Source organism: Bos indicus, chromosome 10 (assembly GCF_029378745.1).
Source record: "Bos indicus isolate NIAB-ARS_2022 breed Sahiwal x Tharparkar chromosome 10, NIAB-ARS_B.indTharparkar_mat_pri_1.0, whole genome shotgun sequence".
Classification (NCBI taxonomy): Eukaryota; Metazoa; Chordata; class Mammalia; order Artiodactyla; family Bovidae; genus Bos; species Bos indicus.
The window spans coordinates 39,703,850-39,731,721 of NC_091769.1; the positions used below are offsets into that span (position 1 = coordinate 39,703,850).

Sequence of the window (27,872 nt, forward strand, 5' to 3'; positions counted from 1 at the left end):
CAAGGTAAAACAAGGTTTTGAAATTTTTATTCTATTATTGTGATGATGAAAATCATCAATTTAGCCACACAATCAAAGTCCTATTTCTGACCAATACCAAGTGTTAGTTTGACTGAGACTATCAGTGTGTATCCATAGTGTTCATCTCTCTATGCACAGCTAATTAGGGGTTTTTGAATCTGCAGGACTGGCCTCATTAGTACAAGCCGCAATCAACAGAGATAACCAGGACAGAAAGATAAAAAGAAATGCACTCTTTGTGATGGAGACTACTTTCATGTTCAGGACACTATTTTCCAGAACAAATAAATATAGTAGAGAGATTATAATTGAGATCAACAAATAATTAAGTGTACAGGAGGGAAGAGAAAAAAATAGTCTCAAGGAACTTGTATATTATACTCTAAAACAGGAATTTTCCATTTCCTCCTGGCATGCAAACTCTTTATTGTTATTCATAATTAATGCACGTTATCATTTTCATTAACTTATAAGCAAGGTTTTCACTTTTTTTTCAGTTAATTTTTCAGTCTAAACTTTGAATGAAGTATGCTGCATTAAGTAGATGATATTTTGACTCTACCATATTACCCAATTTCCCCAGGCAACATTCAGTGATATTTTGCCCTGGTAATTATCCTGTCTTCACTATGCCAGCACATGGTGTTTCTCCTCACTCTCTTTTGCCTCCATGTAGAATGCCTAAAGCTATATTTTCTAGGCCATCTAAATCTAGAAAAGATCCAATTTTGAAAGAGGAAAAAAAAAAAAATCTTTCCCTATGCTGAGTCATTTTCCTCCTTTTGTCTCCCCAGGATTTTTTGTTACATTTTTTTGTTTTGTTTTTTTCAGACTACAGAATTAGCATATGTTTAATGTCCAAAAAATTAAGAACCCAGGAATGAAATGAAATAGAATATCAAACTTTGCTAAACAAAACCTACCAGATAGGAAGAATGTTAGGAATTTGAGAGATATATATTTTTATAAATATATCAAACTATGTGTGATATTATGTAAGGTTTTAATCCAACAAAATATAGTAAATATAATTATGTGTTATATGAAATTCAAGCCCATTTAAAAAAAGAGATTTCTGCTTCTCTCTCCTATAAATAATTGTCTTAGTCTGGTTCTTTCAGAAGCAGGCCTTAAGACAAGGTTTCAGTGCAATATTTTATCTGGAAGGTGATTCCAAGAAATTCTAGTAGGGATATGAGGAAGTGATAAAGGGAAGGAAAGGCAATCAATAAAAAAATTTCTCTTATTGAAGGAACACTGTTGTTAATGAACTTAGTCCTATTGGAATTCTGGAAATCTGTAGAACAGGCATCCTGGCGTTACTCTTCCTTGGGCCTAGAACATTGTGCACTGGTTGAGGATTGCTGGTGCAGAGCAGTGGAAGGGCTGGTTGTGGTGGTGGTACTTCCTGGAACTTTTGAACAATAGTGCATGGTTAGATCTCAGCTCCCGAAGAAATCTCCCATACAATTGGCAGTCTTGGGAAGAGCACAACCAAGTTTTATTCAACATCCCCTACTGATAGGCATTTATATTGTTTCACGTTTTCTCACTGTTATAAGTGGCCACAATAACCTAATACATGACTATTTGCCAGGCTGTCTGATTTTCATTACAGAATTTCTATAAATGAAATTAAGGAAGAATTAAAAAAAAAATGAAACCACTAATCTTTGGGTATGTTTTGAGATGAAGAGACATGACTTTCTTCTCTTTATATGGTTGTATCATATAACTTTAAATGTAACATTCAAAATTTTGATTTAATATCTAAAATATCTAAATTGTTAACTTCCTTTATTGCTTTAACACCTCCCACCATTACTATGAGAAAATATTAGTATTTTTGAACTAAAATAAATGTACCTAACATTATAACAGGACTCTTAAAATGTATCTGATTTTCCATTGTAGGATAAAGACAACATTGCTTTTAAAAAACAACAGAGAGAAAATCTTTAATATCTAGCAATAGACAAAGAGTTCTTAGACAACACCACAAGCATGACCCACAAAAGGAAAAAAATAAATTGGACTTCGTCAAGATTAAAACCTTTGATCTGCAAAATACCATGTGAAGAGGATGACAAGACAAGGTGTACGTTGGGAGGAACTACTTAAAAGTCACATATCTGGCAAATGACTTTCATACAGAATATAAAAAGAGCTCTAAAAATTCACCTATTTAAAAACAGAATTAGAAAACAGCTAAACATTTCACAGAAGAGGATATTCAGATGGCAAATGAAAAGGTGCTCAACTTCATTAGCCGTTAGGAAAATGCGAAACCTCAATGTGATATCATGACACCCCAATCAGGATAGTTGAAGTAAAAAAAAAAGTGGTAACACTAAATTTGGTGAGAATGCATGGAAATCAGATCATTCATACATTGCTGGTGGGAATGGAAACTGGTGCGATCACTCTGGGAAACAACTTGACAGCTTCTTATAAAGCTAAACATACAACTACCATGCCACCCAGCAGTGGCACTCCTGAACATGTATCTTGGGAATGGAAACTTCCATTCACCAATGTATACATGAATGTTCATAGCAGCTTTGTCTGTAATAATTCAACACTGGAAAGAACCCAGATGTCCCTCAATGGGTGAATGGTCACACAAACTGTAGGTACGTTCATGCTTCACAATACCGCTCTGCAATATAAGCGTGAAAACTGCTGATACACGCTGCAATGTGGATAATTCTCCAGAGAATTAAGCTGAATGCAAAAAGATATTGCACTTATATAGTGCAAACTTAATATACTCCAAATTTATATAGTGTGTGATAGCATCTATATAACATTCCTAAAATGACAAAATTGTGGAAATGAAGAGCAAATTAACTGTTGCCAGGATTTTAGAATGGATTGGAGGAGGGAGGCAGAAGGGAAGTGAATGTGGTTATAAAAATACAACACTATAGGGGTTCCTATGGTGACAGAACTGTGTATCTTGTCTGTGGTGGTGAATACATGAACCTACAAATGTAATAAAAATACACAGAACTAAATACACACATACAAATACACGATGTTATCACTGGGGAAACAGGATCTCCCTATATTATCTCTTGCAACTACATATGAATCTATAATTATCTCAAAATAAAAGTTTATTTTAAAAAGTGAACAGCATCTCTGTCTAGAACATAAACACATTTGCAAATATGAGTGGTTACCTTTGAAGGATGCCAAACTTGTACTTATTTACTATTGTCTAATTTTTCTAACAATTGTTTGTATCCTAAAATGAGCATAGCTACTCAAAAATTTTATATTATAAAGTAATGCCATGGCACTTACTTCATTTGAGGGGCTAATATACTTCATGCCAGATAACTAAGAACATTAAAATACTATAGAACATTCTTCCCTGGCCATCTCCAAGATAAGGAAAAGGAAATAAGGATTAGCCATGAAAAGAAGTTTTAAAGAACTTAATTTGAAAGATCTCCCTTTATTAAGCCAATATCTAAAACAAACAAACAAACAAAAAAACACTTTTTGCCAAATTCTTAGGCTGCATTGCCTCATTTACTCATCCTGGTGTTATGAAGTAAGTACTATTATTATTATCCTGTTTTTGCAGATGAGCAAGAAATTATTTTGGAGCTCCCCTGGTGGCTCAGTTGGTAAAGAATCTGCTTGCAATGCGGGAGACTTGGGTTTGATTCCTGGTTCTGGAAGATTTGCTGGAGAAGGGATAGGCTACTCACTCCAGTATTCTTGGGCGTCCCTTGTGGCTCAGCTGGTAAAGAATCTGCCTGCAATGCAGGAGACCTGGGTTTGATCCCTGGGTTGGGAAGATCCCCTGGAGAAGGGAAAGGCTGCCCATTCTAGTATTTTGGCCTGAAGAATTCCAGGGACCATATAGTCAGTCCATGGGGTCCCAAAGAATTGGACAGGACTGAGTGACTTTCACTTTCAAGGAATTATGTAGTGCTTGTTAAAGACCAGCAGTGTCCTGTATGTTTAACGTATATTAGTTCATTAATTAGATAACCCCATTTTACCTATAAGGGAGCTGAGGGAGATGATGTAATGAAGAACCTGACTGTCTCAATCTGGACTGCTCTATGGTGTCCCCAGGAACACTAAGGCATAGGACTTTTAAACCATCTGCTCAAGGTCACATAGCTACTGGCAGTAAAAATCAGGATTTGAACTTACATTCTTTGTGCTACACCAATCTGTATCAAATCTTGGCTGTTTTGATCACAAATGTCAGAATTTTCAAGTGGCTTGTTTAAGACCCCATGTCTTCCCCTTTCTCCAGCCCTACTGAATCAAAACCTCTGGTGCCAAGACTCTGGAATCTGTATTTTCAACAACCAGTCTAAGAGATTTTTATTCACATTTAAGGCAGAATCCAACTGCTTAATAATACACAGGACAGGTTTCTGTAAGTTTCAAATGCAATATCTAGTACATTAAAAATAATGCCATATTCCATTAATCTTAAGATTCAGTTTTTTCACAATTTAACATCTTTAAAATAGGACTGCCTGTTATAACTGATGGTGTCTTGCAATCACGTTAAAGATGTGTTTTTTTCCCCTTCTTAGTGGTACACAAAATAATGTTGTTTTAGATTTCATATCATATGGAGGCTCCCTGTATAATAAAATACCAAAAACATTGCTTATTAAACATTGTTATTTTCAGTCCTGGGTCCCTCTGAACAGATGGCCACCTACGTGTAGTGAGACTGAGAGGCAAGATGATGGAAAGAGGACAGGACATCATCTATCACACCTCAGTTTACGCACCATGGAAAAGTCACCAATCCTCCTGGGTTAGAATGGATGAAATAATGTGTGTGAAAACACTTTGAAAATGATAAATCATATTAATGGCATATATAAATGTGTGCATATACATGGGCTTGAAGTAAAATCATTAGAGAAAGTGAAAATAATTTGAAAATGCTCTGACACTTGTGGACAGGATAGACATTATGATTCTCAGCTTTACTCTTCTGTCTCTAAGAATATCATCCTATCAATAAAAAAGTGTTCGTTCTCTTTACAACAGCCAAGACATGGAAGCAACCTAAATGCCCATCAACAGAGGAATGGATAAAGAAAAGGTGGTACATATATACAATGGAATATTACTCAGCCATTAAAATGGATGAGATGCCATTGGCAGCAACATCAATAGACCTAGAGATTGTCATACTGAGTTAAGTAAGTCAGATAAGGAGAAATATCATATGCCATCCCTTATATGCAGAATCTAAAAAAAAAAAAAATGATAGAACTAAACTTACAAAAAAGAAAGAAACTCACAGACATAGAGAAGGAACCTATGGTTGCTGGGGGGGAGGATGCAGGAAGGGATAGCTAGGGAGTTTGGGGTGGACATGTACACATTGCTATATTTAAAATGGATAAGCAACAAGGACCTACTGTATAGCACAGGGAACTCTGCTGAATGTTATGTGACAGCCTGGATGGGAGGGCACTTTGGGGGAGAATGGGTACGTGTATATGTATGGCTGAGCCCCTTCACTGTTCACCTGAAAGGATCACAACATTGTTAATTGGCTACACTCCAATACAAAATAAAAAGTTAAAAAAAAATAAAGTTTTTAAAAGTGTTCATTAATGCTTTGATATTCTAGGAAATTAAATGTCTTACGTACCTTATGTCATTTGAGCTTTCCTGCAGTCCTATGATATTATCCCTATTTTACAGGAGAGGAAACTGAGTTGTTAGGGACATTAAATATTAACTAAAATTATATAATTAAAAAATGGTGGAGAAAGAGTATGAACAGAGGCAGTCTGAAACAGAAACTAGCTTGTTGAAATACATCTTAAAGGAAAATGTACTCTACAGACTAAACTATGTACTATGAATCCAGAGAAGCAGAAAAGAGAAAGTGGACAGAGAAACCATGTTGTAAACATAGTCACTGCAAAGGAAGGAAGAGAAAGCAAGAGGAGCATGTGGTGAATATTTGTATATATATGTATTGTAGCTCCTTTTCAGACTCACTTGATCTAAACATTTTATTTTCATTTTTTAGGTTATGCGCCTCTACAAAATACATCTGACTGTGCAATTTTCCCTTTTTCTCCTTTCTACTAGTGTGAACAATCTGGTGCGATCAATTTCATTTTAAAATGCATCCATCCGCATCTATTTGGAGAAGGCAATGGCACCCCACTCCAGTACTCTTGCCTGGAAAAGCCCATGGACGGAGGAGCCTGGAAGGCTGCAGTCCATGGGGTCGCTAAGAGTCAGACACGACTGAGCGACTTCACTTTCACTTTTCATTTTCATGCATTGGAGAAGGAAATGGCAACCCACTCCAGTGTTCTTGCCTGGAGAATCCCAGGGACGGGGGAGCCTGGTGGGCTGCCGTCTATGGGGATCGCGCAGAGTCGGACACAACTGAAGCGCCTTAGTAGCAGCAGCAGCAGCAGCATCCGCATCTATTTATATCGTCCCCTCTCTGTGACCTCATTGTTTATGTTTCCATCCCAGAAGCTCTCTCACTCTGAGCTCTTGCCTGTGTCTGACAGCCTGACATTCCTCTTATTTATATACTGGATAAGTAATTTGGACCTCTCCTCAGGAAAACTGTGAAATGAATGCAGTCTTTGAAATCTCACGCCTCTCCTCTCTGCATGTTTCTCCTTCCTGCTCCTTAGCCCCTTCCAGTAGGTCCAGGGTTTTCTCAGTCTATGTTGCTAGATGTTCGAAGACTGAGCTCATAAAATGTCACCCCAAATAATAGGGACTAGTATTTCCCAATGGGAATATTTATAGTTTGAAATAAGACTAAATGTAGAAAGCAACACCAGGCATAAAGGACTGGGCTCCTGAGTGAGGAATCGCTTGCCCTGGTGTGGGAGTTGACTCAGAATGGATACCCTTTCAGTGCCTCAGATACTCCGGTACTGCAAAAGCCTTTTGAGTAAACATCCCACTCTTGTATACAATACTGGCAAAAAGTAAATGAAAAAGAAAGGATGCATGTTTATCTCATTAAAAATTATAACAGTGTACTACTTATTTTTTAATTAATTAACTGTTTATTATCATTTTTGCCACATACTAGCACTGTACCATCTTTTATTTTGGGCTCATTGGGCTGTTGAATTGTGTCAGTTTTTGAAATCGAGACATATAATTCAAAGCAGAATCAAAATAAAATATTAAAATTAATAGACATCTCTGTTACCAATTTTGAAAATTAAATTATTTCTCATTATTTTGTTCCATGTTTAAGAATCTTGTATTTGATACCTAAAATATTATCCAGAACTAAATAAATATCTTAGTTTTATAATTCATTATTATTCAACTCTAAAATATTTGCATACTAAAATATACTTCATTTCAAATCTAATGGATGATTGGATCCCAAGATATATATATATATATATATATATATACACACACACACATACTACAGCAAACTCTAGAAAGGAGCTAAGGCTGAATTTAGCTCATGTGATCTCCTGAATGTAAAATTAAGCATAACAGTCTATAATTAATATATTTTGATTAAGAGAAGGGATTCTATGTCATATTATTCTCATGTATAAGGATAACATCTAACACAAAACATGCAGAATTAGACTCCTTTTCCTGTTTGTTTGTGGAAACATTAAAAAGGTTTGCCTTTTTATTAAGAAATACAATCATTTTCTTTTAAAGTAAGAAGTGCTTGAAAATTATGTTGGAAATGGGTAAACTAATATTTCATTTGCCTCTATTCCTTATTTTCTCAGCACCTAGGAGATGTCTTCTGTCTGTGAAATGTCATTGATTTTATAACTGAAAGTTGACATGACTGCTTATTTCCTGTGTTCATTGAATAAGTTCTGTTTTAAATGTAGGTCTAAATCAAGAGTTAATTTGGTAATCATTAATTCAATAACCTCTGTAGAACCTAGGTAAACTGGAAGCTCTTAAATCTATAAAAAGACATAGTCCTTGCCATGGAGGTGGTTAACAACTTCAGCTGGGAAGCAGATGTCCAGACAACTAAAGAATAATTTAAAGAATATAAGTACCATAGGAATAAAATATGGACAAAGTCTTTAATTTGACTATTAAAACAGCTCATGAAGAATAACCAGTACTTTAATAGGCAGTTATGAAGCAATTAGGTAGTTGATTTCTGAGGATGCTTAATAGGTCTATTACTGTTAACTGTATTTCCAAAGTTTCAATGGATATAGAGCTATAACACCAAAGATGAAGGAAAAAACTAAGCTAAATAGGCAACAGGGAAATAATAATAAGCAAGTTTTAGGATTCCACTTATAGTTTGTTTCACTCCAATCATTGCCAAGCAGTGCTGTTATTTTCCCTGGGAAGACCTACATTCAGCTTACAAGTGCCTCCATGAAATATGTGATTAAAACTTTCATCCTGGAAAACAGTAGTACTGTTAATCTGTAGTCAGTTATTTCACATACCATACAGAAGCCCACAGTTACTAAATTGAGCCACCATTCTTAAATCACAGTTTATTCAGGAAAATTTTAGTGCCTACTTGTTTAACACAATCTTATAAATGATCCCTCAGAAAGGATGTAAAAATCAACACATATCTTTACTGGGCTAATTGTGCTTCACTGCAGTGTTGAGTCTATAAAAGCTATTCAATAGTGAGAAATGATGGCATTTTCATCTTAATTTGAAAATATAATTGCTATTCCAAATATCTTTTTGTTTCTAACCTAAGTGCTTATTAACAGCAGAAATTTCCCCAAAACACTAGAAGAGTATTTAACATAATTTCATTTATTGAAAGAAAATCCAAGGGAAGATTACATACAGCTATCTGCAACTATTAGCAGAAGGAAAATATCAAAAGGAAAAGTAAGTTAAATCTAAACTTTGAGATCTAAAATGTAACTAATATTCGATATGAATTTAACAGCATATATTTAATTGAACATATACATTTAAATATACTGATGCCTCAAGAAATAAAAATGGTATCCTGGAAATCCAGGACAACAATTGAGAGCCATACTAAAACAAACTGAAACTAATAGGCTAATCCCTATTTCATAGAATTTCCCATCACTTTATTGAAAAATAAGATTACATTTAAACTCAACTTATGGAAAATTAATACAATTGAAATTAAATTCATCAGTTGTAAATGTTCTTTTAAGAAAAACTATTTCAGTTTTTACCCAGAGTTTAACCCTTGCCTTATTCAAATTTTGAATTCCAATTCCTTAATTCCAATATACTCAATGTAGATTCAGAGTAATGAAATCACCAATCATGATTTATTAAGCCTTATATTAATGTCAATAAAGAAGTCCATATACAAATATATGGAATATTAATGTCTCCCTAACCTAACTTTCACTTCTGTTTCCAAACAGACATGTACATATGATAGATTGATTCTGAACTGGCATATTTCACATTAAAATTTCAAGTTTTTAAGTCTTAGTTTTTCTATGTAATAACATACATATTTACTTATAAATATTATGGATATCAGCAGAGAACTTTTTATACCATATTTGAAAAAAAGTTCTGATCATTCTGCAGTAGCTTTTCTAAGTAGAAGTAGAAAATGCCAGAGACATTGCTTTTTAAAAATAAGCACTAAGAAAACTAATTAAGCCAGTTAGTCACAAAGGGAGCATTGTAGGAAAGGAAATAACTTGGGATTGAACCCTATGATTTTATTGTTTTCACAGAAAATGCAATAACTCCTCCTTGACATCAACTACCCAGTTGCAAGAAGAGTATACCTTCTCCCTTGTTGAGATGCAGACGAAGCAATTAGTAAGAAGTAGCCATCACCCAAGAAGAAAATGAATTCAGAACAATTTTTTTCCAGTTTAAATGTCTGTTGAGAGGCTCTGATCTTTGAAAGGCACATTAAAAAAAAAAGTTTGTTGATAAAGAACATGCATTGAATAGAATCCTTTGAAGTCATTCTATCAACTCTGATTATGTAGTCTGTCAGTATCTTTCAATTCACTAATCAAAACAAACAAAAATTGATCATGAAAAATACCACAGCCAGTTTCATACAGTCTTAAGTATGGAACTAAATTAATTGTTCTTCAAATTACACATTTTGACAGATAAGTTTATTATAAAGTCTTTAAAATAAAAATGCATGTTTGGTGAAAAGTTAGTACAGTTGTCATTCATATTTTGTCATATTTTAAAATATAAAAGTAAAGAATGGTATTTTTTTTTTTTTTTACCATTTTTTAACATGATGTAACTGACCAGCTGGTTTGCAGTTCTCATTATTGTAATTATCACAATTCATTGCCATGCCAAAGTCGATGCTGTGATGTAGGTGAAATGAAATACCATTAGTTTAGCCTATTACATGATATTGTGATGCACCATGCATTTTTCAAATCTCTGAAAGAAATTTAATGGCAGGCCAAACTTCTAACACATTAAGTGCTATGAATCACAGAAAAACAGAAAACATTTTAATCCAGGGGTACGTGGCATATTGTAATTCATGATAGAACTAAAAAATAGGTAGCAGGAAAAAAAGAAAAAGCAGGGCTAGGTTTGTATTATAATGTATGTAAAAGAAGACTCAGATTTTTAAAAAGAATAAAATTAAAGTTATGTTATTTTTAAATAATATGTATTCAATAAGTAATATAAATTCTACAAATATGAAGTGGCTATTATTTCTATTGAAAAGTAATAACACTGGGCAGGATTTGAAACTTTTGGAAACTTTGGTGAATTTCAATAACTAAGATGCCATTGTTTTTAGGATGCACTCTTATTTTATATATCACTACACAGAAATGTTGCTAGTTGTAATTAAAATATGCCTGATTGCAGAGATGTTAAAATGTGGAGAAACAAGCAGCTTTGAACTGATGAAACAGAGTAATGCTTCTTATTAATTAGGATCAACTACTGGCAGTAGATTATCTGATATAATCTTTCTCCCAGGAAATTAAAAGCTCCATTGCCTATGAGAGAACAACAACAAAATACTGGCATCAATTACACTTAAAATGTTATCAAAACGGAAAAGGGGGAATACACTGGAGAGTTCAACTCATATACAAAAGTATTAGGAAAAGGAAGGGAGTTGGTAAACAGATTAAGTGCTTTAAAGTTGTCATTATTATAACTAATATTAAAGAAGGGAATACCTCACAATTTACATTTCCTGTATGCCAACCTTTTAAAAATTTCTGCATTTTTATCCATTGCCTTTCAATTAAAGCAACTAAACATTTGCTCTGAGTGAAAAACATTGATTCTATGTTTGTTGGTCTATATAAGCAATCTAGAACCCATTTGAGTTATATATTTTAATTTATTATCATACCAATAAAGTTGATTGATTTGGAGTTCTGATTACTCTCTTGTTTTTGGCAATCATCTGCAATTTCTCATTTAATCAAAATTACTTTTTGGAGTACCAGCCAGTTCTCATGAACTTCTGAAGGCTTGTGTATTCTTACCGTGTGAAAGGTTATAGAAAGACTCTAGTATTTTGTGAATGTTAAGTAGTAGAACTGTATCTTTTGCTGACAGCAGTTTCTTTGTGCAGGGTGACTTAAGAGAAAAGACTTGATTCTTTTTCTGGGAAGGACATATACATATCCAAATATTCTGAATGTAGATTTTGTTTTGTTGTGATTTTTGCAAAAGCCTCACTCAAATAAAGATCAAGGAAAGAAGGCCAGGTACAATGAGTTAAGCCTCTCTTTTGATCTAGAATATTTTCATTGATATTATCAGAAATGAATATGCAGAAAATAAATTTTAAAAAATGATTCAGTAATATGGGAGAGTGGAGAGAAGTGGTTAGTTGCCACCTAAAATGGAAGTCAAGCTGAAGGGAGATTTAGTAAATATTAAGCTAAGTGCCTCAAATATTGTTTACTTTAATTTCTTTGGTTTGATAAAATAGATAGGTGACTATAATTTTGAAATATTTTTCAATATGCCTGATCTGTTCAAATGTGTTTTTAAATTCATCTGTTTATTCTGCTTAATTTAAAGAACTTGAGTTAGCTCGATTCTATTACTACTGGAATATTCAGACTGGTCCCCTCTTTAACTATGAAAATACACATTAAATTCCAAGTTCATATTTGTTTCATATTTTACTTTCAAAAGTTTGATTTTTTTTAATATGTATTACATATAAGGGAGAGTGCATCAGAGATTCCCTATCAGAATTTCTTCCTGCAGACATTACAGTATATGAAGCACTGAAGATTTATCCCATGGTAACATAACCAGTAAATTGTATAACTAGTCTCATTTTGGTGATAAGTGAACATTGTTCAACAAACACACATACTGCTTTTCATACCTTACCTGGAAAGAGGCTTTATTGAACATAGCTGTAAAATTATCTTTTAAGTTGAATTACTGAATTTGCACAAACATTTCTACAGAATTTTCTTTTAAAAAAATCAAGCGTTGTCATTTTTCCACTACATTTTGTTGTGCTTTTTATATTAATATTTGCAAATGTTATAATTTAATACTTATATCCCAATTACTTGCATAATCAGTTTTTTAATCCTGGGGTGTTGAAAGAACATATAATAATAATAATAATAATAGTATTCTTCTTTAGACAAAGTCTTTTTAAATGAAGTTAAAAGCTGAGATAATTTAAGGAAAAAGATCTTCAAATTTTCATAACCAACAGGTTTAAGTGAAATTTACAATGCATTGGAAAACTGGCTGGTTAAAGGTATGATTTGTCCTCAGGTAGCTCAAAATCATTTTTACAGGTTTTTGTTTTTTTGTAAAAGTGTTTTTTAATCTTGGCAAAATAATAAAATAATATTTCACAATTTGCACAGAGTCTGACTAAAGGGCAGAGGCATTTTACCCTCAGTGTTTAGAATAAAGCCAGATTTTTCAGGCCCAGTTCCACTGTAGAGTTTGTATGCACTGCAATCACAGACATTTTCTTGTTCCCTCTAAAGCTAGGGCCAATTTCATTTCAAATGGAGGTTAGAGTAAAAAATCACGCTTGTGTTTTACCACCTTCTGCGCTAATTATTATCTTAACAACCTTTTGTTCTGGTTGACCCATTTAATAACCTGGAAGAAAAAAAGTGTTGCTCCCATGTCTGGTCTCAATGGAAGTTATTTTCTAATGGACAATAAGCCAAAAGGCCATGGCTGTCTAGGAGGTCAAACAACAAATATCTCGTCTGCATGGGCTTACGCAGCAGCTTCGGTCCTTTCTTCTTCAGAAGCGGCTTTGTTGTCTTGCCTGTAATTTGCACATTTAGGCTCTGTAGTTTGTTTATAAAATAGTTTTACACAAACCACTCTTAGCAGTGCAAGCTTCTGAGTTGAAAATTATTCAGGCTTGTCTCATTGAAGGCACTTGGTTTCCATGGCAATTTATAAAAGATGGTGGTTTGGTTTCTTCGTTGGAACAGATGACTTAGTTTGGGTGTTCAAGTGGCCGCAAGCAAACTCCGATAAGCCTGTGTAATGTGTAAGCCCAGGTTTACCATCCTGGATAGTAGTGCATGCAAAAAGAGACAGCATACAGTTATCTAGCTTAGCCATGGGAGGAAAACAAATAATAATAATAAAGGTGGGATAGGGACAAGGTGGGGAGGAAGAAGAATGTTTTAAATAATTCTGAGTTCGGGTTATTGTCAAGGAAGGGTAACAACCAAAGGTAAAAGGGCCTACATTTATTTAATTCTCTATGCAAAACCTTCTCAAAAGGAAAATAAACGCCAGCTCTTCACGTACCCTGTTTACAGTGAGGTTTTCGTTGGCAGGCCATTAGGTTTCCATAGTAACAAGCAAACTATTCATTTGAAACAAAACCAGCCATGACTTTGTGCTTTGACAAGGATTTCTATAGCTCTTTTTTTTTTTTTCCGAGTTCAACCAGATGACCAGATGATGCTGTATGTAATCTTTTTAGCCATAGAAGCACCTGAAGGTCTCTTCTCTACTCAGGTCAAGAGTTTCTTTTATTTGTAGTGCGGAATAAGTTATATTTCCATGATGTCTTTTTATCCCCAGTGCTTAAAAAATTTGTTTTTATTATTTTATTTTTGAGTCAGTAGTCAGTGGAGGAATCTTTGGTAGTTTGTTTTTTCAGTGTCCATTTACAAAGACTCTTTCTTCATGCTAGTGCCTGGTGAATCTTTTATAGCCTCTGCCAGGGTAAGGTCACCTTCGAGGACTTAAGATAGAGATGAGGACGATAACCGGAAAAAGCCATATATGTACTAAAATTCCAACAGCACCATCAACGGAATCTAAAGACAAGGAAATAAATGCCAAGAAACAAATGGAAAACGAGACTAAGTACCCCATGTAGCTACCAATACAACTTTAGTGAACCAACAAAACAATTTTAGTGCACAGAAGATATTTTTGGAAAACATTTGTTGTTTTGGTTTGGTTTGTCTTATTTATCAGATTCATTTCCAAGACAAGTGAAAAGGAAAATAACTTGAATATATGCCTAGAAATTTGATAAAAAACTATTTTCAGATTTTCGAATTGATATGATATGCTACAAAACCTGTTCAGAAGATATTTATATGAATTTGTGGCTTAGCTCAACCTCAGAGTTTTTTTTGGTCACATGAAGGCATGCACACAGAGAAAATTCTCAAAAATCTAAAAGGTCAGCTTTAAAAAAAAAAAGTTTTCAGAGATGTTTAAGCTTAAAGACCACTGAGAGAAAATCTACTCTGTGAAAACTAGGTAGGGATTGTTATGGGTAAAGGAATTAACTACTGCAAATAGTGGATTCTATATATATATGATCAGTCAATTATCTGTAAACTAGGTAAGTAATATTCTCCTTAGTGTAATTTTTTAAAGTGCTATGAAGTCTGTTCTAACTAAAAATTGTTTCACCAATCACCCTTGAGATGCCTCCTGTAGCTGGTAATTTAAATTTCATATCCAGATGATACCTCTTAGAATGTGTAGTTTACCTAGGAGGACTAACAAGGACAAACCCAATAATTCATTAACCTGTCTTAAGTTACAAAATAGGTCTCACCTAGGAGTGAGCTGGGGTTACAGGCAGACACACAATCTCAGCTTTTGATAGCATGGCCAGAGTGCTACATTTTCTACTGGAGAGGGGTTGGGAGCCTGAGCAATTAGGAAGAGGCCTTTGGTCTCCAAGCTGGTTTGCACTTAAAAATTAACATAAATTTAATATTCATCCAACAGTTTTCATCAAAATGAACTTTAAAAGTGATAGTTAAAGAGAAACAAATGTAATAGAATATTATAGCAAAGAAATTTTTTTGTTCAATTAGATTTTCTCTGATTTACAGAGGGTAAATAAAGATACCGCCAATAAATATAGATATCTTACTTAAAATAGTTACACATTTTTCTGAACTTAGTAGTTTAGGAGAACAAAACTGATTATGAAACTGTTCCATCATATAATAAAGTGCCTATGGGTTTTTATGGTCATTTCATTGTGGCTACATTTCTCCTTTCTCCTTTTGGGAAAGTAAATTATGTTCTCTTCCTTTCCTCATTTGGAAAGTGTATTTGATTTATAATACTTTTCAGTGATTTAATTATCAAAAATATAAGATTTCTGTATAAGATGGTAACTATCTTCAATTAATGTAATGTTACTGTCGTGGATCCATGTTGTGAAATTCAAAAGAAATCTGTTTTCCCTCTGAGAAGAATGCTTGCTTTTCTGTGTATTTGATAAACCTACTTCATTTGGATTTAGCTACTGATTTTCTAAAGCAAAATTACCCAGTCACAAGGAGAAATTTTTACTAAAATTGTTACTTGAAATGTTAAGTGTAATGACAAGAAGGTGAAAAAAAAATGAGCAAAATGGCTCATTGTTATACACAATTTTAATTTTTGTCTCTTAACAATATTGAAAAATGGAGTCAATTCAGTTTTTATGGGCAATCAGTGGACAGTTGTATAAATTTGACTTTCAACATCCAGACTGATATAATTTCTCACCAAATATACTCAATTAACAAAGACTCTGATTTGCTCTAGACTTATATAAAGTGGATTTTCATGCTGTTTTTGTAAGTGTTAAATAATTAATAAGTTATTTGTACATATTTAGTTTAATTGATACCTCTTTAAATAACTACAAAATTAAAGATTCCAGATGGTTCTATGAAAATCCTTCAATTGGAGGAATTTTTCATAAGAATAATTTTAAATTTCTCATCTTCACATAAATAATATAATGAGGATTAAAAAAAAACAGCCCAATACATAAATGATACTTTTTGCATTATTTATAATTTTCTATATAAACCTCTTTTACTAAAAATGAATTTTTGGTGAAAAAAATGCAATTTGAATATATCATTATATCATAATACTCAAACCAGAATAAATAGTGAAACCAAATTACTAAACAAGATTGTGATGCACGTAGGAGATTAATCATACCAGGAAAAAAATCAGGCTACTCCATTACTTATTACATATATACTAAGACTCATCACAAGATTGAATCTGTTAAAATGGTTGGCATAAGTTAGACCTATAAAATACATTCATAAACTTGGGGGAATAAAAATAGCCATGGCTATATAAATGTAGGTTGATTATTTGGATTAGCCAGATATTTTAATAATAGTTTAAAAATCCTTTGAAATTAATCATATAAACAAAAAATATTTAAAAACCTTAATTAAAAAGCAAAGTGTGCTTGCCTTATATGAACCAAAATCAAAATTACTTTTATTTTAGGTCAAATAACTGAGGTCTAGTGTCTACCACTGGATTTAATAATTTGATTTTAAAATATGTTTGAAATTTTAGAGTTTCATGTATAGGAAATTTTTGAATAAACAAACTAAAAATAAATTCATTATAACAATTAGACCGTGTTAGCCTAATAGTCATTACTTTACTTTAACATCACACCAACAGATCTAAGAAGAGATACTTACTCTTAGTCGTCAGGTCTTGTTTTGCACATTCTCCTTCTGCAATTGATACATCATCAATGGCAATGTCACCTTCTATGCCAGGACCTCGAATACCTTCAAAAATGAGCTACAAATATGAATGAAACAAACCTAAATGTAGAACTTTGATTTGCAGATGAATTTTTATTGAGAAATAGAGGAGCCAAACCTAAAATTGACAATCCTGGTATTATTTATTATTGGTAGTCTTCAGAATTCTTGCTTGCAAAAAAACTTTCTCAACAAAACCAGTAATAGGATCTTCCTTGTATAGCAGTTTTCCATTTTATAAGCTCTGTGACAGTTTTAAAACAAAACTAAACCTAATTGAATAATAGAATAAAAACAGCTACAAAAAAACAAATCATATCACTTTTTGCTTTCAAGGGTAAGGACATTTTTTTCCTCTGAAATAGATCCCCTCCAATGTTCTCTAAACATATCTCATAACACTGGCTTTCTATTAAAGATACATTTTATGGATGAATCAGTTCCAGGTTCACTGTGCCAGTACTATGTTTACAGAAGCCCAGAACAAGTGTTTACACAGTGAATAAGTTAATCATATTCCCCATATGCTTTGTTTTTAAATACTTGAAGATATTTATGTCTTTAGTGGCAGATCTTCAAACTTCCAGTATCTAGAACAGTGGATGGCACTAAGTCTTAAGACATCAGTGTTGAAAGAACAGATGAATGAAATCAATCTACACTTATTACTAAATTCTGGATACAAAGTCAATATAAGGACAATTAACAATTTTTTATTTCATTTTTATAGACATAAGACACTTTGTAAATTTTCTGTCTTATCTCACAAATTCTCCTTGCTTCCAGTATCCTTTTGGTAGAAAAAGTAACCTATGCACTTGGTGACTATATTCCCAGAAAAATTTCTATGTACCAAAATGAAATACCTAGTTTGTTCTTTCTGAAGAAAAATTAGCTTAATAAAGAGTTATGTTCAACATCAAACTAATATGTGTAATTTAATATGATCTCTAATCTTATTTCATTGCAACAAATTACAGCAAAAGTCTATTTTTATGAATACAAAATTTTTTGTTTCTGTCTTATCTTGAGGGTTTAATGTGACTCCTTAAAGGTAAATTTGTGGTGATTTTTCTAAGGACTTTCCTTTCCCTACTTAAATATGGTCCATAAGAATGAGGATAAGTTTCATGATTTTATAGGATAAAAAGATTTGAGAAGTTTTTTTTATTATATTATTATATTTAATTTAGAATTAAATTAGATACAGAGAGGGTTTCTTGCTTACCTATTTTGAGACAAGTATTATACGTTAATAGTGTCCAAAGCCATTTCTTTGAAAAGTGTCAGACTTTATTTTTCTGGGCTCCAAAATCACTACAGATGGTGACTGCAGCCATGAAATTAAAAGACGCTTACTCCTTGGAAGGAAAGTTATGACCAACCTAGATAGCATGTTCAAAAGCAGAGACATTACTTTGCCAACAAAGGTTCATCTAGTCAAGGCTATGGTTTTTCCTGTGGTCATGTATGGATGTGAGAGTTGGACTATGAAGAAGGCTGAGCGCCGAAGAATTGATGCTTTTGAAGTGTGGTATTGGAGAAGACTCTTGAGAGTCCCTTGGACTGCAAGGAGATCCAACCAGTCCATTGTGAAGGAGATCAGCCCTGGGATTTCTTTGGAAGGAATGATGCTAAAGCTGAAACTCCAGTACTTTGGCCACCTCATGTGAAGAGTTGACTCATTGGAAAAGACCCTGATGCTGGGAGGGATTGGGGGCAGGAGGAGAAGGGGATGACAGAGGATGAGATGGCTGGATGGCATCACCAACTCAATGGACATGAGTCTCAGCGAACTCCGGGAGTTGGTGATGGACTGGAAGGCCTGGCGTGCTGCGATTCATGGGGTCGCAAAGAGTCGGACGCGACTGAGTGACTGATCTGATCTGATCTGATCTGTCTTATATCACTGAGGCCAAAATAAAATGTCAGACCAGAGTTAAAATATTTAGAACCAAGTTGGCAGTGTATAAATGCTCCATCCTTAGACAGAATCAGGACTTGAAGCCTTAGTTTGGCTGCCTGGGAATGATAATTTGCATTTGACTTAGGGTGGTGTTTTGGAAGATATCTGGGTAGTGGCTAAAAAATCCTCAGATGACTATTTAAATTACAAGAGAGAAGATTTAAATAAAAAATCAATGGTATAAAAATTCAAAAGCACTGAATATGGAAAAGGAGAAGTCATTTTAATGGCAGCAGAATAGTCCATGTTATTGATAAAACAAAATTTATTTAATCAGTATGTATTGTTATTATTGTTAGACAATAAAATTATTTTCAGTTATTCTGAACAAGGCTGAAATGAATATATTTCCCATAAGTACTATACACAATTATTTGGAACACATGGTTCTTCAGGATCATTTTAAATTGCCCTTATCAGCAGTCTATCTATGAGAAAGTACTGCCTTTTTCCTAAGCATGGGTTTTTAAGCAATGGGGCTTTTTTCCTCTTTTTTTTTTTTTTTTTTTTTAACACGTGCTGCTTACCTGGTAAAGAATCAATGTTAAGAGTAAATCAATGGTTATTCCCACCCCCTTCTTAGTTTCAGTCATGTGATGCTGAGTCTTCTCTCCTGAAGATAACAACATGAATGGAATGTTATCTTGGAGAAAGTCAGAACTCAAAATTCATGCTATTATGAGTCTGATTCCACAAAATCAAATATTTTCCACTTTCCCCCAAGACAAATACTTTACTGAATAAAAGTAGGATGTTATCATCACAATTTTTTCTTTTATGTGTGTATTTTAAAGATTGAATGAAAGAAAGTGTAGATTTCTGCCTCCCAGTCAAATTTTAATCCTGGAAGGAAGCATGAAGAAGGATGTATTATGCAAACTTTCCTTTCCACCAACCTGGCCTTATATTGACTATTAAGCAGTGAGCAGCCGGACTCTACCTGTCAGTAAAAGAATGATCCTGCCATTGCTCAAAGCATTTCATAACTTCTGTTACTGAGTTTAAAGTATTAAACACTTCTATTTTTCCTATTAATTCTCCTTTTCTTCCCCTCTTTCTGCCTCCCTGTGCAGCTTGACCAAAAACACAAGATTGAACCTAGGCTTGTGCTAAAAACAAAGCTGTCCAAGCAGCAAGGCCGTGAAGGACGTTGCCACCCTTCTTTTCTGGTCAGATTGAGAGGGAGTATTGGGGAGCCTGTTATGGTAAATGTCAGGGAGTAGACTGACTGATGTATTTCAATATGCGTGCTGCTTGCCTACTGGCCATGTTGACCACAAGTGTGTAGTTGGATGAACAGCAGAAATACAAATCAGCAAAAGTTGAATTGCCATATGCCCAGAGGACTGCCTCTATCCAGAACACTCTTTTATAGAAATATTTCATGGTGATCCTAAATGAAGTAGTAAAAACTGATTTGTAAACTTATTGTTTAAATTTATCTGTACAACTATAGATAATACAGTTTGTCTCCGAATAAAGTTGATTACTTTCCATATTTTTAGTTATTGTGTGGAAAAAAAATCAGAGAATTAGTAGCAGTTATTACTGGGATAATAAAAATAACTTTTGACTATCAAACTCTTGGTACAGTTATAACTGGTATTTTTAATATTTATTTGAAATCTTGTGATGATAGGGAGATCCAATCCAACAGGCTAGAGAAACACTGTAACCTTCCTGATGGTCCTGTTTGGACAAGAAGAAAGAAAAATATACTGTGCAGTGTATTGATTTGTTTCCTTTAATTTCCATAGCAGCTTTGTTATTGGGAAGATATAGATTTTCTTTTTAACTCACTGGATTCTCACAAAGAAATATTTATTACATTATTCTTTTTATGCTCTGAACACCAACTACAATGCTATCTGAATTATTATGACACATAGATTCTAATAGACTTATAAATGGCTTTGAGACAGAGATCTAGAGGGACACTTTCTCCTTTATATTGTTTTTGACTATGAGATAGATAACAGAGATAGGATGTATATGTATTAAATTTAAATAGTGTACCTTGGCCAAACTTTCAAGTGCTTTTAAAAATAAATCCTTGATGACAAACATCTTTTTCCTCAAATACAAAGATGAGAAACTATAATAGTTCATTATAATATGATGTATCTCAACTTGGAAGATATGATCTGTATGCAATGAAAAAAGTCTGAATTATATTCACTCAGAGAAGAAATTCTCTCTAATTTAATAGCTTAAATTAAGTCATATTTTAATTAAGTACCATCATGATTCTGACTACTATTACATTGCAAGGATAAGACTACGTTCCTTTCCTCTTCAATACTTCTGACAGATTTGGCTTAATTGCCTTCAAGAAGGAATTAATGGCATCTAGATTCTCAGGGAGAGAATGTTGACGTTTAGGTCTCCTGAAAGAGGTTTCAAATTACTCAGAGCCTGTTCTTCACACAATCACACTGATCTTATTTAAAATGGTTTCCCTTAACTGAAGTGACAAATTTAAAATGGTAATATTTTCACAGTGTGTGCATGCAATTCAGCAAACTTAATATGTGAGAAATACTGCATGATCAGAAAATTAATTCCTAGTGAGTAAATGCTAGTGGGAGTTTAAAAAAATATATGTGAATTTCTGTATTAGAACTACACTACATAAAATTAAGTCATCGATTGATAGTTTTTCACATTTATTTATAATGCTTTAAAGCATAAAGATAAAGATATCAATATGTAGGAAAATACAGATGATGCTATTAGAACTGATGTTCAAATATAACTTCTCAGAAAAGTGGGAAGAGCTACGTGTAGCATTAATGAGTAAAAGCAGATGGGGAGTCAAAGATTACAACGCAATTCTGATGATCTGACTTCAACATTAATGGTGCCTTCTGCAAATGTTTTCTTTCTGATGCCATATATTGGTTCTGATCATTACTGCTAAGGCAAAGACTTGGAATGCAGTTTGAAAACTGACAGTGTACATCTTTGGAAAAACTTCAGGATGTGAATAAAGTTGAAAAGAGCTAGTAACATTAATAATTTTACCTTCATTTTATTACTGGTTCAGCAAATAATTAGAATATCCTTCCCCCGCTCCCTTTTTTTTTGATAGGTAACATGTGGATTTGTTCAGATACAGAGAGAAGCGCACTCCACAGAGTGTAGGCCATCGCAGAAGGGGAGTATGGCCTTTTCCCTTATGTGCAAAGAGCAGGAGAACTATCCATAACTAATATGGAAGAGATTTGAAGAGAGGTAACATAATAAGCAGTACAGGACAGGGAGGTCTGGCATGCTGCAGTCCATGGGGCTGCAAAGGGTCTGACATGACTGGGCAACAGAACAATAACAGCAACAACATAATAAACAGGTGGGTAGCCTAAATTTTGATTTTTTATTTTTAGTTTTTCTTTTTTTTTTATTTGAGAAACTACATAAATATTAACACTGAGTGTAACTTCTCAAGACTCTGCCAGTCCAACTTGCTGGATACATGTCAGTTGGTTGTCAAAGCTTCTAATATCAAATAATAACATGAGATTTTGACTGCTGGCAAAAACAGAAAGAACTAGATGACACTATCAACTGCAATTAGAAAATGTTTTCAATTGCTAGTTATTTCAGGAGCCATCATCATGTCTATAACTGCCCTGGAATTTGGCTTAAAATGTCAGATATATATCTACACAAGCATGCAATGTCTACTAAGAACAACATTTTCTGGATTGTTATTATTCTTAGATAAATATAAAAGCAGAATGATGTGATGAGAGCATTATAATCTCTTTTCCAATCCCTATTTAATGTTAAGGATTTGTGTGATTTAAGATAAATTGTCTCAAAGCCTACTTCCAAATCTTTAAATGAGAGTATAAGAATAGAAGATCTCCAGAATTCTTTTTGCCTGTGACTAAGAAAATGTAAAGTCAGTCTCATAATGCCTCTATACTTTTCCCTCAGAAAATGTCTGAAATGCACTGTGAAAGAAGTAAAGGATTAAAAGGGGCAGTTAAATATTTTACTAGGTGTAGGATATAAAACAAAAGAGACACTGGAAGACTAACACTGTATTAATTTTACTTTTTAGAAACTTTCCCCCTAATCCTTCTGAATATAGCTAAATATATTTTCATTACAAGCACTGATCATGCTAAATCAATTCTAGAAAAAGAGCCCCAAAGAAATTTCAGTAGGAGAAAATTTCTATTTGCCTGAAAAAGTACTACACAATAATGTTATTGTCAGCTAAGCAAATATATTGGACAGACTTAGACAAAGAACTTTGCAAGTGATGGTTTTTTATTTTTATTTTTTAGAGTTTATGATCAAACTAATTTGAATGTATACAAACTCCTAACAAATAAAACATAAAATGTGTCAATGTTAACAGAGGCTCAGAATCACTTATTTTTCATTTAAAATTCCAAGAGGTAAGAGAAACCATATCCACTTGAATTAAAGACATCCTTGGATGCCACAAACCTACGTTTGAATAATATTAAAACTACTCACAACTTAATTTATATGGCAATATATTTCATACTTTTTTTTTGGGGGGGCCATGTTTTTCTGGTAGGCATCACACACCAAAGAAAGATTTTTGAGAAGCTTGATAGTTTATAAATGATTTTTGAGGAGAAAAAAAAAACAGTTGGAAAAGAAGTTAACAGCTACGAGAAACTTGAAAACAAAATTAAATTTTAAAAAATGGGGTCGGATGCCGCAGTTGTGTTTCCTTGAACAATCAAAATTTATGAAGCGAAGTAATCCTTAGCCAATAGACCTTGAAATGTCTTGGAGATAGAAGAACCTAAAGATCCAATATAAAAAATATTTTATTCATCTTCATTTCTCATTAGTAATTTAAATAGCTTAGAAATTCATTGATTCAAAATCTTCATTTTTTGATTGACTTCCCTCCAGGATAGAGTAACAGAAACCATATTTATCCTCCCCACTGAAACAGCCAAAGAACTTGACAAAAATATTGAAACAATGAATGGTATTGAGAACACTAGACAACATCAGGTAATGAAGAACAATGAACCCTGAGTGACAGAAGTCAAATGAGGTCTGCTCTATGACTGCCCTATACAGAATTTATAGATTATGAAGAAAGCAGAACAAAGGTAGAGCCTACTAGAAAATTTGGGTTGAAGAGAGAGACCTGAGAGTCCAAGGCAGCTAGAGTATGTAGGGTAGAAAACCAGCAAAGAAAGAACTGGAGAGAAAGAGACATCTGCAGAGGAACCCCCTGAAGTTCTCAGCAAAGTCCTGATTGGGACTCGAATGAAAGAAAAGTACATAAGGCTGGGAAAGGCCCAGAGGGATGCAGTTAAGGGAACAGTGTCCAGCTAACACACTTGGGAAAATCTCATAATTTACGGGGCATTGGATAGAGTACTCAGAAGAGAAACAATCAGGCTGCTAGCAAAGACTATTCTAATCTTACCTAACAAATCTTTAAAGCAAGAACAAAAATTACCAAAAATTTTCTGAGTATTAACAACTAAACTACATTCACAGGGCTTTCCCTGGTGGCTCAGTGTTTAAGAATCCGCCTGCCAATGTAGGGGACAAGGGTTCGATCCCTGATCCAGGAAGATCCCACATGCTGCGGAGCCACTAAGCTCCTGGGCCACAACTACTGAGTCCGTTCGCCTGAAGCCTGTGCTCTGCAACAAGAGAAGCCACAGCAATGAGAAGCCCGCACACTGCTTACTACTAGAGAATAGCCCCTGGTCTCTGCAATTAGGGAAAGCCCATGTACAGCAAAAAAAGACCCAGCAGAGCCAAAAATAAAGTAAATCTTGGAAGAAAAAAAAAAGCTACATCCACAAATAAGCTCCAATATAAATACAAAAAAAAAAAAAAAAAAAAAATCCATCACCTATCAAGGTAAAATTTACAATGTCTGACACCCAGTCAGACTACCAGACATGTAAGAAAGCAAGAAATAATGACTTGTAAAGATGAGAAAACATCAATCAATCAAAACCAACCAAAAACTGGTACAGATGATATCATTAGCAGACATTAGTTATTATAACTGGACTTAATATGCTCAAAACATTAACTTAAGATATGAAAAGTATTTTGTAAAAAGACTCAAGCTGAACTTAAAGAGATGGAAAGTATACTAGCTAAGATGAAAAATACTCTGAGTAGAGGTAAAAGTAGATTGCGTGCATGCTAAGTTGCAGTCCTGTGCAGGGACTGGAGCTTGCCAGGATTCTCTGTTCATGGGATTCTCTAGGCAAGAATACTGGAGTGGGTCGCCATTTCCTTCTCCAGGGGATCTTCCCAACCCAGGGACTGAACCTAGGTCTCTTATGTCTCCTGCATTGGCAGGTGGGTTCTTTTACCACTAGCACTGCTTGGGAAACCCCTGAAAGTAGATTAGATATTGCAAAAGAAATGATTAGTGGCTGTGAAGACAATTAATTATGAATAGTGAAATAATTTTAGATAAGATGGTGGTTTCCTAATTTCCTTACATTTCTTAAGTGGGAACTCTCTGTAAGGACAAGTCATCTAGACTTGACCTGCTTTCCAGTTTGAGAATCACAGTTTTCAAATTCTGTGGGCACCAAATTTTCCTGGATCTTCTTCCTTGTAACTCTAAAAAATACTACTTAGGATCAAGCTGTTCTTCCACAGTTTATTGTTAATGATTGGTTTGTGTTCTATGTGGTTCCACTGTCTTTAATAACTGTTCACATATGTACACTTCTCCTTGGAAATATCAATCATTCCCATAGTATTGGGCAACATATAAAGCCTAATGACTTACACACATGTTTGTCCTCAGAGTTTCAGAAAAATATATACAATAGCCCTCTGCACATCGTTAAGAGGACATTCCACAGGCATGTTATATTAACATGTCCAGAACAGAAATAACCCTAATGATCCCGGAATTTATTCTCTTTTCCTCTCTTTGTTATTTAAGGTAATGGGTAAAATAACAGGCATTACTCAAGATTCTCCAGTTAGAAACTTCTTGGTCATTCATGGCTACTTCCCAAATTCCCAACATAAAAATGTTCTGCTAGTTTTTATACCCAAATATATCTTGAAATTATCCTCTTTTCTTTGTACTACTTCCCTGGTTTGTCCCTTCAATATCCCTTATGTGAATTTTACAAGTGTCCTAACTGGTTTGCTGGCCCGATTTTACCTCCTTGAATCACCTTCCATACAATCACCTAAGTGATGCACCATCCCATCCCTTGAGTAAAATCTTCCATGACTCCCCAGTGCCTATGCTCTTGAGGTTCCTTAATGTCATCTCACATCAGTCTTTATTTTTGTATTCCAAATTCCAGATAAACATCTCCATGTTTCTCTGACAAATCCTGTGAGATATGACCTGCATGTTTTGTTTACTCTGAAGTCTGCATCGATATTAATATTAGCCCCTTTTCTGAGTTGCAATCCCTCTCTCCAGATCAGGTTTCACCCCAAGCTACAGGCTCCTCTTGCTTCTCCTCCATACTCTTCTTGTTCATTATGTGTGCTCATAAAAACTTCTGCATATTTTACTACTGACATTATTACATTATGCAATGCATGTGTTTAGATATGTATTCCCACCAATCTGAAGTAAACAATCATTATTAAATCTTTATGCCTAGCAATGTGCCTGACATACGGTACTAGCTCAATAAGTACTGAGTTGTTGTCTGTGACAATAAATGACTGTCCTGAAGGTGTGGTGGTGTTGGTTTAGTCGCTTAGTCATCTCTGACCTTGCAACCCCATGGACTGTAGCCTGCCAGGTTCCTCTGTCCCTGGGATTTCCTAGGCAAGAATATTGGAGTGGGTTGCCACCCCAATATTTCTTTTTTTCATGGGATCTTCCCAACCCAGGGGTTGAATCCAAGTCTCCTGCATTGTTGCCACATTATTTACCGCTGAGCCATCAGGGAAACCTATTTTGGAAGTACTTAATAAATATTGACTAAATTGATGTCTATAGCATCAAGGAATTACTCTGAAGGAAACATTAATATAACTATTCCCTTAAATGCTTACTGTATATATATTTGATTTAATAATTTTGTGTTAATTAGGGCAGTGATATATAAAGCAAAAATATGTCTTTTTAGAAAGATTTTTTTGATGTGTAAAGAGGTATGCACATTTTAATATTAAGGTTACTTCTATCAGTAACGCTTTGGAGTTCCATCTTTACAAGTTTAATTTAGTTTAATAATATGCTGCCATATATTCCATTTTTACTATTTTATTATTTTTCATAGAAAAAATTATTAGGATCTATGATTTGAGTTGCTTTTATGTGTTTTTAGATAATCAACTAGACTTACTCCATTATTCTTTACCAGAGTGAACAACTGAATGCATTTTTATCATCTTGGTAAGTTTTAGTAATGCAATTTCTAATCAAAATCATTACAGCTTTATAGATTAGGTTACCAAAAAAGAGTTTTCCACCAATTAAAAATTAGCATAATTGATGCTGTCTGAATTTCCATACCCTTACTAAATGCCATAAAATGCAATTAAGAACTCCCCAGTATGAAAAAAAAACCTCAACCTGAGTATATAAAACACATATATTATATAAAGTTATTAAAATCAGTAAGCTACATTATTTTCTTCATTAAAACAGCTTCATGATAAATTGTTTCTAGCCGTGATGACTAGTATAAACACTAAAATATTTTTTATATATTTGCAACTAGTTCTTTCTCTTAATCCTATCTAAGCCTTTCTTTTCTACATAAAAACAAATAAAAGCAATTTGTTTAAAGTTCTCTGACATTGAAAATCAAAGTAATAAATTACTAAAATGACAAAAAGACACATTTTGTTAAAGCATACAAAATTCCATCAAGTAAAATTCAGATTGAGAATTGATTATCCAGCTTCTGTTATATAAGAATGTATGTTGT

General features: G+C 33.8%; 1 protein-coding gene across 1 annotated transcript in view; it reads right to left on the bottom strand.

Annotated features, from left to right (window-relative positions):
• Positions 1–8,084: 8,084 nt before the first annotated feature.
• The window catches only part of MDGA2 (MAM domain containing glycosylphosphatidylinositol anchor 2), a 917,184-nt gene continuing 897,396 nt past the window's right edge, over positions 8,085–27,872 (bottom strand). Inside the window, exons 16-17 of the mRNA XM_070797384.1 lie at positions 16,941–17,046; positions 8,085–14,279 (exon numbers count right to left, since the gene is read on the bottom strand). Of these exons, the coding sequence (XP_070653485.1) occupies positions 14,191–14,279; positions 16,941–17,046 (195 nt within the window). The 3' untranslated portion in view covers positions 8,085–14,190. The remainder of the gene's footprint in view (positions 14,280–16,940; positions 17,047–27,872) is intronic.